The sequence below is a fragment of the Aedes aegypti genome, chromosome 2 (assembly GCF_002204515.2).
Source record: "Aedes aegypti strain LVP_AGWG chromosome 2, AaegL5.0 Primary Assembly, whole genome shotgun sequence".
Taxonomy (NCBI): Eukaryota; Metazoa; Arthropoda; class Insecta; order Diptera; family Culicidae; genus Aedes; species Aedes aegypti.
In genome coordinates this window covers 111,524,690-111,541,228 of record NC_035108.1, presented here as the reverse complement: position 1 = coordinate 111,541,228, position 16,539 = coordinate 111,524,690, and the positions used below count along the sequence as shown (strand labels likewise).

At 36.3% G+C, this 16,539-nt stretch overlaps 1 protein-coding gene across 3 annotated transcripts in view; it reads left to right on the top strand.

Annotated features, from left to right (window-relative positions):
- Positions 1–15,261: 15,261 nt before the first annotated feature.
- The window catches only part of LOC5576163 (UDP-N-acetylglucosamine--peptide N-acetylglucosaminyltransferase 110 kDa subunit), a 129,018-nt gene continuing 127,740 nt past the window's right edge, over positions 15,262–16,539 (top strand). The window contains exons 1-2 of one of the 3 annotated variants that reach the window (XM_021841961.1): positions 15,262–15,822; positions 16,064–16,225. In XM_021841961.1, coding sequence (XP_021697653.1) covers positions 16,079–16,225 — 147 coding nt within the window. In that variant the 5' untranslated portion in view covers positions 15,262–15,822; positions 16,064–16,078. Of the gene's footprint in view, positions 16,226–16,539 lie in introns of all 3 variants that reach the window. The other 2 variants (XM_021841963.1, XM_021841960.1) reach the window with 2 other exon arrangements.

Genomic DNA, 16,539 nt, shown 5'->3' with positions numbered 1-16,539 from the left:
TATATCAGCCCATTCATAAAAAAAACATTAATAGCGTTCAGTACATCCGCAGCTTCACCCAAGGTATCTAGAAGGGAGGTAGCCCAATGTGTCAGATTTCCCATTCCGCCATTTTGAAATGCCAAGTGACAGCTGGCGAGTTTGTTTTGGTTGTTTGGATATCAGATGCATGGCGTGACATAGTAGGTATAGAATGTTTCTTTTACACCCACATCTGTTTGGTATACACGGCAAAGTATCTGAATTTACTTCACTGTGTAATGCACTGATAGTAGAATGACTTAACTTACGAGATAAAGTTACAAGAATACAACCGTCATCGTCAGACGGCGACACCGTGGCGCATCCTCTCTTTCATCGGTAGACCATCGGTGGTGGGTGGCTCTCACCCGCTGCACTATTCGAAATTTCCACATTTACATGCAATTGTAAACCAATTTTTCAAATAATCTACTTTTCTTCGACACAAAACACCGGAATACTACATTAAAGACAAAAATTTGATTCGCGACAAAATGCTGGAAAAAAAATTCACTTCACTGTGTTTATGTTTGTTGGAATAAACATTGCCTAACAACCCCACAGAAACGGTTGAGTACACAAACCCGCCAGCTAGCGAACTCGCCTGCTGTCACTTCCGCCTTCCCCGCAGCTAACCATACCGCGCACCCACTGACTGCTGAGATCGGTAAACCTGTCATTATAATAATCTTGGCTTCACCGATGATTTTTCTGCGAATACTTCGGGTCAAAAAGCCATACTCAACTGAAGTTTGGGGCAGATCTTTAAAAAGATCAAACAATCCCTCTACACCGATAATCCAACTGACTAGGTCGGTTGGCTTCCCGTCAAAGGTATTTAAGGTGATTATAGAACGAAGCCACATCTCAAATTTTCAAGAGCACAAGACTTGAGAACCAAACAGCGCTCCGCGTTGAAAATCTTTCCCATTGGTCACCACCAGCAAGCAAGAAATTTGATTGGTTTTGAACACGAACTGTTGTCAGATACTCTCGTCTTGTGCACTTGAAAATTCAAAGTTTAGCTTCGTTTTATAATCACCTTAATCCTTTCACGAAGTCAGATAATTTCCCGACATTAGAAAAATTAGTAATGGCAGGGGTGTAGGTCTGGAGCGACGTCGGAGGTAATGCTGGATAAATTCAGAAAAAAAAATCTGAAAAAACTCCGTAGGAATTTTTCGAGCAACTCCTAGAAGCGTTCCTGGAGAAACTCCGGATGTGTTTCTGCAGGAACTCCGGAGAAATCCCTGCAGAAACTATGGAGAAAAAAGTGGATTTAATTTCAATTCTATATTATGTTTCCGATCGATTTAATCATATGGTGCATTTTTGTAGGATCCATTAGAATATTGCTTTTGTAGAAGAGCATTTAGTTTATTTTCATATTACGAACAACATGTTAGAATAAATAAAAATGCATCATGCGTCATTTATCAAAATTTGGAATTGTTGCGCCCCTGGCACCCCTCAATTTTTCGTCTCCTTCAGTTTGACTGCAGCGATTGCGCCTTTTGACATCGTCTTTTTAGCTGACTATCCTCAGCTTCGCCGTTTTTTTCAGCTGTGCATTAGAGCAACCGTAACGGTGAGCGACTAAATTAAATTACATAGCGCAGCCCGCATAGAAAAACACAATTTGTCATACTTTCCGCACAGTATATTTCTTATTTCTGTTGATGTTAGTGTATCACAAACAGTGTGTTATATGTTGAACAATACGAGTTTGAATTTTTTTAAATGTAAAAACTGGTTTGTTCAATCTATACCAAACTGTAACAATATACCGAAAGGTGCATAATTTGTTGGAATATATGAGAATGGAAGATCGTTAGAAATAGTAACAATGTATGACCACCCTCTCCCAAATTGTTTGTGCATTTTTTGTGCAAAAACAAATACACATGTACATTTCACTATATATTACCTTACTCTTACAGTTTGGTAAATAGTGAGCTATATTTTCATACACGGCTATAACTTACATCGTCAATAATTCTCACGCAACAATAAAACCAAAATAAAACATTATTTTGTTTTCATACAACTTAATCAAACATATTCTGATTCATTTAGACAAATAAAAAAAAATAATTTTACAATGCGGTGGAGAAACTCGAAAAAAGATGTGTAAGTTAATTCAGTCACATAGCATTTTTTTAGCGTGTTTGTATCCGCACACCTCATTTGACTGTCAACAAAATTTGAAAAAAAATAAACAGAAATTTGGAAGTTCGTGAAAACTGTACAGCAGCGCCTTGCTGCTTGTTTTTCTTGTGTAAATTCGATTTCCCGATGTGCAAAAATCAGTGAAACTCGCCACCGTTGCTGCCTTAAATAGCAAGATTTATTGGATTACCAGCAAATGGGACTGCAAATTGGAAAAATTTGGCCGTATCCAGAACAACCAAACCCACCTTCACTAACGGTTTTACGTGCAACAAAATAGGTAAGCTACAAAAAATTAAAGCACGATCAAGACTCGACGTTCATGTCCACCGTCATGTTTTTTTTTTCTTCTTGTAGGCTGTACTGGTCATACCTTCCGGAATCGTAGCAGTATCTGAAGTGTGAAGTCGTGAAGCTGCTGGGTTTAACCCATCAGCAAAGATGTCGTCGGCGGCCCAGAGGCCAAGAGGCAGAACTGTTTGTGAACTTTTGCATACAGTCAAACCTCTGAGAGTCGATATTTAAGAGGAAAATAACCATCATCGTTTTACAAATTTTCAAAATCAGTTTTTTTGCTCAAAATCGAAGCAATGCTCGAGAAAATCTATCATTGCATTTCACTTGCCACCTGAAATACGATAATAGATTTTCATTAGGATTGATTGAAATTCCCAAGTAACCAGTAAGCACGATAATGCGGCACGGTAACAGCATTATATGCGCATATAGGGTAATCATTTGATGCTTGTCAGTTTTATATACGCATATAATGCTATTATAATGCCAGAAAAGGCGAAATAGCGTGCCATTATAATGCGAAGATATAACCGCGCTTCTCGGCATCACTAGTGCTGATATAAGACCACGTGAGAAACGTCAGTTGTTTTCGCCAGGTTTTTCGGGCGAATATTTTGTGCTTTCGCGTACGCAGCCAGAGAGCTTTCGCGTATGCGGCGGGGCAGCTGGTACACGAGGTAAATAAATAAATGAATGAAAATGGAAACCCCGAATAGTATGCAAAATGTAATAAAATGATTGAGATAGTACTTCTCCGTATCAGACTTATTCATTTTGGTGGTTTTAATCCTTTTGAGGACTTGAAATTGCCACATATTGATCCTTGTTTTATGATGATGAAATTCCTCATTTTGCGTCTCGAACCTGCGACACCTGTATTGTTGAGTTGTTGAAGTTCTGCTCCTTTGCTCCTTCGCCCACATAAGATGAATAGTATTGGAAAGAAAAGTGACCAATTTAAACCACCACTTTTCCCCGTCATAAAAGCTGCAATTGTAGTAGTGAGAAGACTTATGTTTGACTCCCTTTCACCACTATATGTAAACACAAAGCACGTGGTATATCTGTCAAAAAACTGGATGGCATTTAAACAGGCCCTGTATGCGAATATAGAGCCAATATAGTGCTTATTTAATGCCCGTATGCATCAGGCTTAGAAGCATTAATGATGCTGTAATAGGGTTTCTATGCAGCGGAAGTGCTGTTATAGGGTGTGTAAGCATTTGTGGTGCTATTATAATGCATGTACGCATTTATGATGCTGATTAAGGGCTTATTATTAGTGCTTATGGTTACTTGGGTTTGAATCGAAATACTGGTTTTTAATTTTTGATGATTGCTGATGATTGAATGATGGATTCTTGAGCCTTAAAGGGTTGAAGTATGGAGCAGAAACAAACAATTCAAGCAAAAAATTGAAATTTGTAGTTGTAGAAACTAAAAACAAAATTTTATAATGAATAAAATTAATTTATATTTATATTTTATTGTTTCTTATTTACATTTAATTAGCAATTATTTCTGTACAATATTACAGTAACAGAACTGTACAGTATATGACTAAAATACCATACAGCACCGTAAATCAACAATTAATCAAACATTATTCGTTCTCTTTGTAATTTTATAGTTCAACTATTTTTCAACTATTTGTTCTATAGTGAATTAGGCAAAAATGGATAGTATGTCAACAGTTTAAAGAATTGTGAACGAAAAATTTTGTTCGGGAAAATCTGTGTTTTTTTATGGTTATATAACTTAACCGCCTATTCCCCACATTGTGATTTGCCCAATTACTATTTGCGAAACGGTAAAAAATGTTTCTGGTTTGGTGAGTTTATTGTTATTTTTCATGTAATATGAAACTGTTACGGTATTGTCGCGAATGGTTGTGAATAGTACAGGAAACAGTACAGATATGGTTCACAAGTATGCGGGAGTATCATTACGCTGATCCGTACCGGGCGCTGCTAACCGGGGTAGCAAAATGACAGCGCTGCTTTCGGAAAGCATCGGGTGAGAAAATTTGGCAGCGTGATAGTTGCGCTGCTATTCGATTTGAATTCAAGCATACGGTGTGGGATATGAAATTCTGGTTGGAGTTTTGGAAATCTGATGCTTAAAGCCTGATTTGCTACTGAAAAGAAATCGTTAAAGAAATTTCTCGCCGATTCCTTGCAGAAATTTTCGACAGCTACTCCCATACAGTTCTTTTCAACTGCGTACTGCGATCAGAAAAAAGCGCATTCTTGATCAATTCCTTGCAGAAATTTCTCATGCATCTGTCAGCAGCGAATCAAGCTTAAAGCGAAGTATGCACTTCAACAGAAAAGTAATCGCCTATCTCGATGCGTGGGAAATTTCTTGCAAGAAATGCTCAAGAAAAGCATTTTTCTTTGATCGCAGTACGCAGTTGAAAAGAAATGTCAATTCAAATGGAGCTCACTGTAGAAAATTTCTTAACCATTTCTTGGGCAGAAATTTTTACTTTTCTTGAGCAGAACAGCATACTTAGCTTAAGCATGGAAACAGCTGAAGTGCGAAGCAACCAAAACGTTAGTTCGTCTCCTGTACATCTGTTTACACAATTATATTTGTTTGGTGGAATATTGGCTCTTTAATAGATGGCAAAATGACTTGTTCAACTCATTAGTAAAACAATCTTGACAAGTCGGCAGAGATTCTTTGGAGAAGTTTAATAAGTGTTGATTCTACTATTATTCATTCCAATGGAAAATGTTGAACATTGACTTAAATTTGGATCTAAATAGCATCTTCTCAGCTCTTTGTAGGGCATTTTTTCAGCTGTCACCATTATTCAACAATAATTAACTATGTATGTTCATTTGTGACACTGGACTGTAAGTTGAGTAACCACTTTCATGCAATTATTGTTAAACTATTATTTACACTTCGATTACCATTGAAAATGTTATGGTTAGTAACTTTTCCGATATCAATAACGTCGCAGATGATGATCACTACATTTGGAAAATTGTTAAACTTCTCATGTGTTGTAGAACAAAAGCTACTATATTTGCATTCTCGGAGGTTTGTTCAGCTCTTACTCAAAACACAAACTTCAAGTGGAATAACAGCTTTTTTATAAGCGGAAATTTATTTTATTCAATTAATGATTCAACTAAAAATTTGTTCAGCAATGGTTGCTGCTATGCAGCTTGTATTAAACACGTAAGTATCTTAAAATCTACCAATTGTTCCTTGGGGAAGCATGTGCCGAATATGTAGGTAAGTGTTTTTTTTCTGATTATGGCACACGCCCGTAGAAGAAATAACAGAATCTTTTTCGCAGAAAATTGTGGTTTATTGCAGCAGTCCTTTCGGGCGCCCCCGAAATCATTCCAGCGGATTCAGGTCTCCATGCAATCATTGCACTTCCCTACTGCTGGGCCTTGTTGACCGTATCAATTTGTTTTTTGTTAGAATCATACTGTGAAATAAAACGTGCTTCACCAATATAATATGTGTCTATAGCTATGTGTTCATATTTCATTTCAAAACTTGAGACAAAATAAAGTTTTAAAAGACCCCGCTCGCTCTTCCTAATCCTTACGGTTGTAACATAGGGTAGCCATAATCTAAACAATCCAATATCCGGGACGCCAACCGTAATAAATAGGTTCTCAATATGGTTGGCGTTCAAAATTACTATGGAAAAAAAATGCAAATTTGAAACGGTAAACATTCTTAACAACCCGTTTTTCATATGGTCGATTGTCTAAAAACTGTAGTCATTAAGGTCAAAACAATATCCCAGTAATATCCTCCTATGGTTCAGGAAACCATACTCTTTACAGTTATAGGCTGGTTTGCTACTGACAAGAAAAGGAATCGCCTCACTACTTTACATCGGAAAAATACGGGAAGTGCACTGAAAAAAATATATTTGATTCTGTATCGAAACTTTACACATCCCATACTTTTTTGTCCCAAGTTGTCCCAGGCTGAAATGTATTTCTAAGGGTACTTTAAGATGTAAACTAAAGGATCGTAAAGAATTTAGCTGCACAAATTTGCACTTTTTTAATTTACTATTAAAAACAGCTAAAAAATTATTCATATCATCACTTCTATGTAATATCTATAATGGTTTGCACAACGTTAATCCCATAAATGGCTTATATGCATCATTAGTAACAACACTTATTATTTCGCTATAGGTCCTATTCAAAAGTTAGTCTCGAAAACTTGTTTTTGGAAATAAAACATCAAATTTGTATAAAATTCATAAATATGACATGAGGTGGAAAAAATATTTTTGGCCGTCAGTCTGTATGGAAATTGCCCATAGTGCGCCTATCTCGATGCGTGGAAAATTTCTTCCCAGAAATGATCCAGAAAATCACATTTTTCTGATCGCAGTACGCAGTTGAGAAGAAATGTCATTTCAAATGGGGCTCTCTGTGGGATCGTTCAAATATTACGTAACGCAACAGGGGGAGGGAGGGGGTCTAACATAGTGTTACCACAGACAAACAGACGTAACACTTAGAACAAATCTCGATCCAAATCATAGTTGCGAGGACATGTACGCCCAATGCTAAAATTAGTGTGTTTGGCCGACGGGCCAACAGATGGCGGTAGTGTGTAAACGTCCAACGCGAACGAAAACGATGCGAGCGCTGCGGGTGGTGGATTGGCCACCTACCATATTTTTGAATCGATCGTTAAAAAGGTGGTCGATGGACAATGATGAGAGTGTGACGTCTGTTTGTCTGTGGTGTTACGGTCCATACAAAATTTTAAAATTTTCCATACAAAATCTGTTACGTGGGGGTGGGAGGGGTCTAAAATTGACTAATTTTGCGTTACGTAATATTTGAATGAACCCTGTAGGAAAATTCTTGACCCGTTCAATCAAGGAATTTCTTTATTTTTTTTTTGAACAAAACAGCATACTTAGCTTATAAGTGGAAAATATACCGTAGTTCGTGTGGTTTTGGTACGGTTTTCGTTTATGCGGGCAGGAATCGCTAAAGAAATTTCTCGCCGATTTCTTGCAGAAATTTTCTACAGCGACTCCCGTTTGAACTGACATTCTCTATTTTTTTACTGCGAAAAAAGCGCTTACTTGATCAATTCCTTACATGCAGGAATTTCCCATGCATCAAGATAGGCCAAGAAATTACTTGTACTTGCAGCCTATCTTGATGCATGGGAAATTTCTGCAAGGAATCGATCAAGAATGCGCTTTTTTCTGATCGCAGTACGCAGTTAAAAAGAACTGTCAGTTTAAATGGGAGTCGCTGTAGAAAATTTCTGCAAGGAATCGGCGAGAAATTTCTTTAGCGATTCCTTTTCAGTAGCAAATCAGGCTTTATAGTCCATTTTACGAGACGTTTTTGAACAGCTGATCGCTTATTTTATGAATGAAATTTTGACAGAAGGCGGTGTCGTAACGTGTAAAAGTAACAGCAATATCATCAGTGTGTCGTTTCGTAAAATGGACTATTGTAAACTCAGCCACGCCGCCACCGCGGATTAAATATGCATCGGCGCACAGGTCTACCAAACTGAAGCTTTCTTGCTCGAGTATGCATGTGTGCGTGTGTGCTCACGCGCTTTCTCGTAAAAGCTCCACAAATTTTCCACGACGCCGGGGTTGTCGTCAGCTGAGCTAAAGCTTTCCTACAAGACGCGGTCGATACACGCAACAAAGGGCGATGACATATTGCAGGAGTAGAGAAGGGATAAAAGGAGAGAAGAGAAAAGAGTCAAAGCTCTCTCAATGCAAACTATATGGAAAACGCGCTTACCTGGTATACTGAAGGCGAAGCAAAGAGGTTCAAAGAGATCTGTGGAAATCATTTGCTGCTTCGACGCGCAAGAACGCTAGTGAACGCTAGAGAAATATGATATGACTGCGCTCGTTTTTGGCGTAAATGGAGCACGGATCAGAACGTTTGCTAGTAAATTCACAAATAGGGAATTTTATAATTAAATGAATTAAGTTTAGTAACTTATCATAATTACAACTGATTTATTGATAAACTGTTACCGTGATAAATCAAAATCCGGACAGGACCAATATCCGGACACTCTGGTGAAATTCAATCATTTCAATGTTAAATATCCTTCCTAGTGTGAGAATATTATTCCTACTATTAATGTTAACTATTGTTGACCATTGTCTTGTAAAACATAATTAAAGACAAAAACAAAAGTCGGTTCCGCTAGGACGCGTTTGCTTTCAAAATTAACGATAACCAAAGAAATTCTACTCAATGCGCCATCGCGTTTCGGCGATTCATCACGCGTTTGTTACGTGCTTATCATATGTGATTCATGTTCTGTAGTGATTTGTTTGTATTTTGTTCTCGGTAAAGTCAATAGTTTCGAAGAAATTTATAAAGCATTTAATTCTTTGCCAGAAGAAGACTGTCCGGATACTTATATGTGTGGTTTCGAATCCTGACACAGTGTGTTAGCATACAATTTTTCAAAGTTCAAAAAGAAATACAACATCATAATTGTTCGAAAACCTGGAAAACTCGTTGAATGTTGAACCGTTGTGATTTTTAATAGTATTAACTGAAAATGTTCGTAAATTATGTGTAATTATTGGGGGAACGATGCACATATCACAAGTATTTTTTGAAGACTTCAAAACCTACGTTTTATGATGTTTCTGTATAATCCAACAGAGGAACAACATTAATTTTACAAATACATGAATCTTTGTATCGTGATATCAAGGTATGTTTAATGATTTTTATTTTTTTTTTAAGAACTACTGCGATTTTTTGAATGTCCGGAATTTGATGCACCGATGTCCGGATTTTGATTCATGTGTCCGGATTTATGAACACGACATGATGCAGAATTAACTCAATTTTCATTCAATTCATTGTAAATTTGGTGAAAATTATCAAGTTCTAACCTAAAAGCTATCATCTCAAAGTAATACATAATAAAATAACGATTAACCAATCGTATGCAACCATTTGAATATGTGTATCATCTTAGGTTTCCGGGTTTTGATGCATCACAGTAATCAGTATTCTTGTTTTCCATATTATTTTATTGCTTTCTCCAGTTGATAACTACTTCAGATCATCTTTTATCATTAAATGTGGTGGAAGAATCCCTGCTTGGTATTCTTGGCGAAAATGAAAAACTGTTTTCGATCGAAATGGCATTTGAATATAAACAAGAACAGGGGTGAATAATATTTTGCTTGTTCAGCACTAATCTCTCTTTTAAATATCTAGATTTTTCAACAATTTTATTACAATCATGAATAATTATAATTCGTCAATCATCTATTCCTTATTTCTATTTGTCTTGTTTCCTGTATACATTTTCCTCATAAATCGAGATAAAAAGATGTCGAAGAATATGATCAGTTGATCATGTAAGCTCAGGCTTTGATTTAAACTTTCATCAATTTGAACATTCACTCTTGTGTAATTTTAAGAGTACTCTTGGCTTTATGTGACTCCATTTTGCTGATTTGAAGAGCAGAGTGTTTGCTGTTAGATGCTTTGACAGCAAATAAACAGAAATACAGAATGATAATACTGACATCTAAATTTGAAAAAAAAAAAAATATTCAGATGGATTTTCCATCGAAAATTGGAATTCAAGGTAAAAGCAATATTCTCCGTCCCAACCTCACCTCCCAAATAATCTATCCAGCCCAATGTGAAACAAAACAACGCCATTATGGGTTCCGGGCAATTCGATCGAATAAGTAACTGTTTGTAAAACGCCTCAAGATACAGGAAATTTTTCTAGAGTTCTTGATTACGATTCAATATCAAGCACCAGTTCAATAAAATTTTGTGAAATATCTAGATATTTTGTGCAACACTATGGCTTACGTAAAACAAACTTGCTCCTTGTGGATCACTTGTCAATACGGTATATAAAAAATCGACAAGGCATGTTTGATAAAATCTCAAACTATATTACTTAGTTCAGACAGAAAGCGAGGATGTGAAAGAGGAGCGTACGCGTTGAAGGTCTCTCCATGCATGTTGTATGAAAATCGCGCTTACCTGGCATACTGAAGCGATGCGAAGAGGGATGGAAAGTGTGGTCAAGCGTGAAAGCAGTTCGTGTGGTGCTTCGACGCGCGAAAACGCTTGAAGATAATTTGAACTATTATTGGCAGCACTAATATTGCGCGTGAATTTCGAACTGATGAAAACAGTTGTAAGTAAACTAAATTAACAAACACAAAAAAAGTTCTTTTTTACATTGGAAAAAAAATGTGTGCTTTGTACCACTGAACTGATCTTATACAATAAAATTCCCCAACTCAAAATTATCACTCGGCCATTCCGTAGAAAAAAAAGAAAACCATGGTTTTCTGGTTGTGCACAATGTTTCTCGAGTTATAAATAAGAGAGTCGATTTGTTATCAATCATTAAAACCATTTAATAAAGCGGTAAATTGCTCTCAAATTTGATCGATTATTACCCGTTCGGAAAATCAATATTTACTTAAAAATTAACTGCAATTGGAACCATTCGTGATCTTGTTTATAATATCGATGATTCAAGCTTAGAAAAGATTCCCATAAAACATTTACAGTACTCGTAGAAAAGGTATGCAATTAACATACTATTTCATTCCATAGATACAAACATGATACTATATCTATAACTAGTGTATTGTTTAAACTTCCAGTCGTCGCGCGGTTCACCACCGTCAAAACCACCACACTGCTGTTGAGGACGAAAAGCGAGTTTTTTTTTTTTTCAAAAGTGTTGTACAAAATACAACATCGCGACGACTGAAGTGTTAAGTGAAAAAGGGATTCAATTTCAAAGGAAAAAGGCATTCAATTTCAAAATTCTCTAAAATTATAACCTTTTTTTGAAAAAATATTCGGTAGGCTTGATAGATATCATTTTTTTAATTTCTTTATAAGTATCATTTCAAACATTACATTCATTTCTTTTGTGTGTTCTGTGTTATTAGACAACACTATCATCCCTACTTGGTAAAACAAATTTAAGATTTTAATAACATTTTATTAACAACATATTACATTTCATTTGCCGTAGCAGTTCAGATTTTTACAGGTGAGTTGATTTCACCTGCTTATAGAAGAAAAAAAAACACGTTTTAAATTTACTTAACTTACCTTAACCTTAATATATAATGCATTAATCGTGGCAATAGAAGATTGTAACTTTTTTGCCTGAAATTATTAATTATTTTATTTGAAATTTGTTCCAATATTTCAACACTGGATATTTTATGTAACTCATTAGTACTATATGTACAAGGGAGGAAGCTTCAGAATCATTTTCAAAATATTATTTTGAATTCTCTGCAGAGCTTTTTTCCTGGTTACAATTACAACAGCTAGTCCATATTGGTACAGCATACAACATGGTTGGCCTGAAAATTTGTTTGCATATCAAAAGTTTGTTCTTAAGACAAAGTTTTGATTTTCTATTAATAATGGATAGAGACATTTTACATATTTGTTACATATGACTTGAATGCCCTCAATGTGATTTTTGAAAGTTAAATTCTTATCTAGCATGAGCCCTAGATACTTACCTTCATCTGACCAATTTATTGGAACCCCTCTCATCGTGACAACATGTCTACTTGAAGGTTTCAAATAAAGAGCTTTTGGTTTATTTGGGAATATTATTAGTTGAGTTTTGGAAGCATTAGGAGAAATTTTCCATTTTTGCAAGTATGAAGAAAAAATATCCAAACTTTTTTGCAATCGACTACAGATGACACGCAGGCTTCGTCTTTTGGCGGAGAGGCCTGTGTCATCCGTAAACAAAGATTTTTGACATCCCTGAGGTAACTCAGGTAAGTCAGATGTGAAAATATTGTATAATTTTGGTCCCAAAATGCTGCCTTGAGGAACACCAGCTCTTACAGGAAGTCTTTCAGACCTGGAGTTCTGATAATTAACCTTAAGTGTACGGTTTGACAGATAACTTTGAATTATTCTAACAATGTATGTTGGAAAATTATTTTTTTTTTAATTTTACGATCAAGCCTTCAGTACCAAACACTGTCGAATGCTTTTTCTATATCTAGATAAGTAAGACCAGTAGAATAGCCTTCAGATTTGTTGGAATGAATCAATTTTGTTACACGTAAAAGTTGATGAGTGGTCTAATGTCCATGGCGGAATCCAAACTGTTCATTGGCAAAAATTGAATTTTCGTTGATGTGGGCCATCATTCTGTTCAAAATAACCTTTTCAAAAAGTTTACTGATGGAGGAAAGCAAACTGATTGGGCGATAGCTAGAAGCTTCTGCAGGATTTTTGTCTGGTTTCAAAATTGGAACAACCTTAGCATTTTTCCATTTGTCAGGAAAATATGCTAATTGAAAACATTTGTTAAATATATCAACTAAAAATTATAAGCTACTTTCTGGAAGTTTCTTGATGAGGATGTAGAAAATACCATCATCGCCAGGAGCTTTCATATTTTTGAATTTTTAAATAATAGTAATCATTTCTTCCATATCAGTATCCCAGGAATTTTCCAAAACGTTCTTTGATTGAGAATATTTTCGAAGTCTATTTTGAAGAACTTGATTTTCTATTGGACTAGTAAGTCCTTAATTAAAATTGTGCGCGCTTACAAACTGCATATCAAGTTTTTGAGCTTTTTCGCAATTAGTTAGTAGTAATTTGTTTTCTTCTTCCAATGCCGGTATTGGCTTCTGAGGTTTTTTTTTCAAAATTTTAGATAATTTCCAAAAGGGCTTAGAGCCAGGGTACAATTGAGAAATTTTATTTTCAAAAATGTTTGTTTCTTAATTGAGAAAAACGTTTCTTGATTTCTTCCTGCAAATCCGGCCATATAATTTTCAGAGCAGTATCGCGAGTGCTTTGAAATTGCCTTCTCCTCACGTTTTTTTAAGACGGTTTATCATCATAGTATATAATCACGTATTCAAATTTTACTTCACATTTTGGAACTGCAATGCTCCTGGCTTCAACAATGGAATTCGTTAAAGTTTCAAGAGTATTGTTTATATCAAGTTTTGTTCGAAAGAAATGCAAACAGATTAGAGTCAATTTATGTTTCTTATATATATACCAGTCGGCTTGATAGCTATCATCATTATACACAACCAGTACCATATATGTTTTGATTTATTTTTGTTCTCTTGAATTAATTAATTTAACTTTTTAGTAGTTATTTTGATAATATGTGATAGTAATTCATATTTAAAAAATATGTCACGAAAATCTATTCATTGGTTATTTAATTAATGTAGTCAATCGTGTATTCAATCAGATTAACAACAACTTATTTATTCTGTTATATTTTTTTCCAATTTTTATGTTGTACCATGCCCACACAGTTACGAATCACCCACAGTGACGGATCACTTTGGCGGCGTTCAACATCGAATAACTTGCCTAAAACATAAACGTTGACGTAAAACATATTTTTCCCATGTTATACTATTTGTCTTCTACCATTTTTAATGTTAAGCACAACATTCAACCGCTAAATAACGGTGTATTTGACAACTGTTTAGTTGGTACCACACAGCTATCATTATATGGTCGTTTTCTGTAAGAAGTGCCGTCAGCATTCAAAAGCTCCCACAGGTGGTAAAATTCAAATGTTATAGCATAAAACATGCTTGTTCGTTTCGATTCAGTATGAATTCATCATTGGAAAACATTTTTCTTGATTGTTGATTCTAAATACCAAATATTAGCACTTCTAACTAGTGATCCATAATATGGACCAGGAAATGATTGTTTACCACGGTTATGGATCACATCCAAAGAATGTAGATTTCTGCCATTTTAAGCATTGGATTCGACATTTTTAGACAAAAGCAATAAGGATAAAACTAATAAAACATCAAGGTTTGTCAAATTTTTTTTAGCAGACAAAAATGGGTGGAAAACTTGGTATGGAGCGAAAACAGTTCATGTCTCAGTTACTACAATGCAGTATCACAAAAAAGGGCATTTTACCCTTGTTTCCAGCACTAATACTGCTATTTTTTTTTTGCAGTAATATGTGACACATTGTTAACTTTCGCCAAATCAAGCAAAACAGATGAATTGAGTTGAAAATCTCTTGATTTTGCGCACTGATCCGTAATATGTCATAATTTGATCCATAATATGAAAATTGATCCATAATATGGTTTTCAGAAACCGATACAATTTTCTATGTAAAAATTACATTCAAAACAGTTTACTATATGAAGATCCAATTTGAAACGATTCAATTCGTGCTTTTAAATTACGTTTACCATGTAGTTTTATTGAATTTTATAGGTTGGACTCCACACTATTTGATCCATAACTGTGGGGTCATGGTATATACTATGAATGAGAGCCTATGATTGCTATTTCTGCTTGTTTCATCCAAGTTGTATCGGCCCTACATTGTAATTTCTAGCGGACTTGAGTGCGGATGATGACGAAAAATAAACATGCTTAGTGATTTAAATGGTTTTCTTCGCACGCCATCGAGAAGCAGTCTTCCTACTTGATGAGAAATGATTTTAACAAACTTGCTACATTCTACAGAGTCGCCTTTACAGGCCTCTGTTGATGCGAATGGGACATGGGAAAGGAGAAGAAACCGAATAAAGCAGCCGTGCGCGCTCTCTCTCTGGTCGCAGGCAGCATGCTGCTGCCGAAGCACAAAATCAATGAAAACACGGAGCGCATTGAAACTCTTTCGAAACCTCTCCCAATATGCCATACCATTTTTACCTCTTCTCTTCTCTTTTCGCCAACACTTCACTTCACTTCTCTTCTCTTTCGGTATGTCATCGGCCAAACTCGTGGTTTTTCGCCGTTTCTCATTCGCTTGTGTTTGATCGTGTCGTGCGCGAAGTTTAGAAGAAAAAATGTGAAAATTCAGCCGGAAATGGAATAAAAACACGTGAAAAGTACAAGTGTAAGTGCAGCTGATTGGCGTAAAGTGTTAAATTGAAGGCGTTTTATGAGGAGAAGAAAATTTTCGCAAAATAGCTTCCCCAGAGAGAGCAGGCGACTTTTTTTTACGAAGGTGATGTTCTTTTCGTTTGAAAAGAGTGTTTGAAGGGGAAAAGAGACGGATTGTGTGAGCAAACCGCATCATCTGCTTGTGGGTAAAAGAGAGGTGGCGACAATCACCCACCAATACCAGTGTGCAAGAGCAAAGTGCACCCTTGCCACAGTTTGACAGTGTGTGCGTAAGTGCAAACAGCCAGCAGGGGGAGGAATAGAAGCAAAAATAATAATCAGCTGCAGCGAATGCACGTTGCTAAAAAGAAGAAAACCAATCGCAGTGGCCGCTGCCTTTTGTGTGTCATTATTATCGACAGTCGAGTCAGCGAGAGAGCTAAAGGAAGAGGTAAATGATACCGTCGTATTTCAGTTTTGAAACGTAGTTCCGCCAAAGTGGTCCATGGATTTTCATATTTTGTTAACGTGGTGATCGGGAGGAAAAGTGTGGAAATTTTCCCAATTCGAAGTAACAAGAGCCTTCGGAAGGCCCGCGCGAGTGTCGGAGCGAGAGTGTTTTCCCCTTCTAGAAGAGTGTTGTAGTTCTCGAAGGTTTTGACCGAGATAAAAAAAAAATCGGAATCCGGCAGGCAGTGAATGTGACCATGTCATCGATGCAAATCGTTCTGGATTCGGACGTTGCCAAATACCAGCCCTACCAGACAGTTTACTACATTGTGGCCGAAAACGGTGCTGAAACCGCGGTGAACCAAGGAACGGAAATTTACCAAGTGCAAACGGTGGTCCCCGAGGTAGGACCCATTCGCTCTTCTTTTTAGGGAGAGCATACGTGTGATTACATATTAGGCCTTCTGTGTGATTCTCGGTTTCGGTTCTCCCCCCCCCTTCAATGTCTATCAATCTGCCTGAAATATCGCGATCGTATTACTTTTTTCTATATTCATGTGCCAAGTTTTGTTTCCGAGCTCATCCGATGTACAGTGGCTCAAATTCATATTCGTACAGGGCAGTATTTGCACACGAAGTTAGTAAAAACGCTGTCAAAATATGATATATCGAAATGCAAATACTTCTTCAATAATAAAGGTCATAGGTGTCATGTATT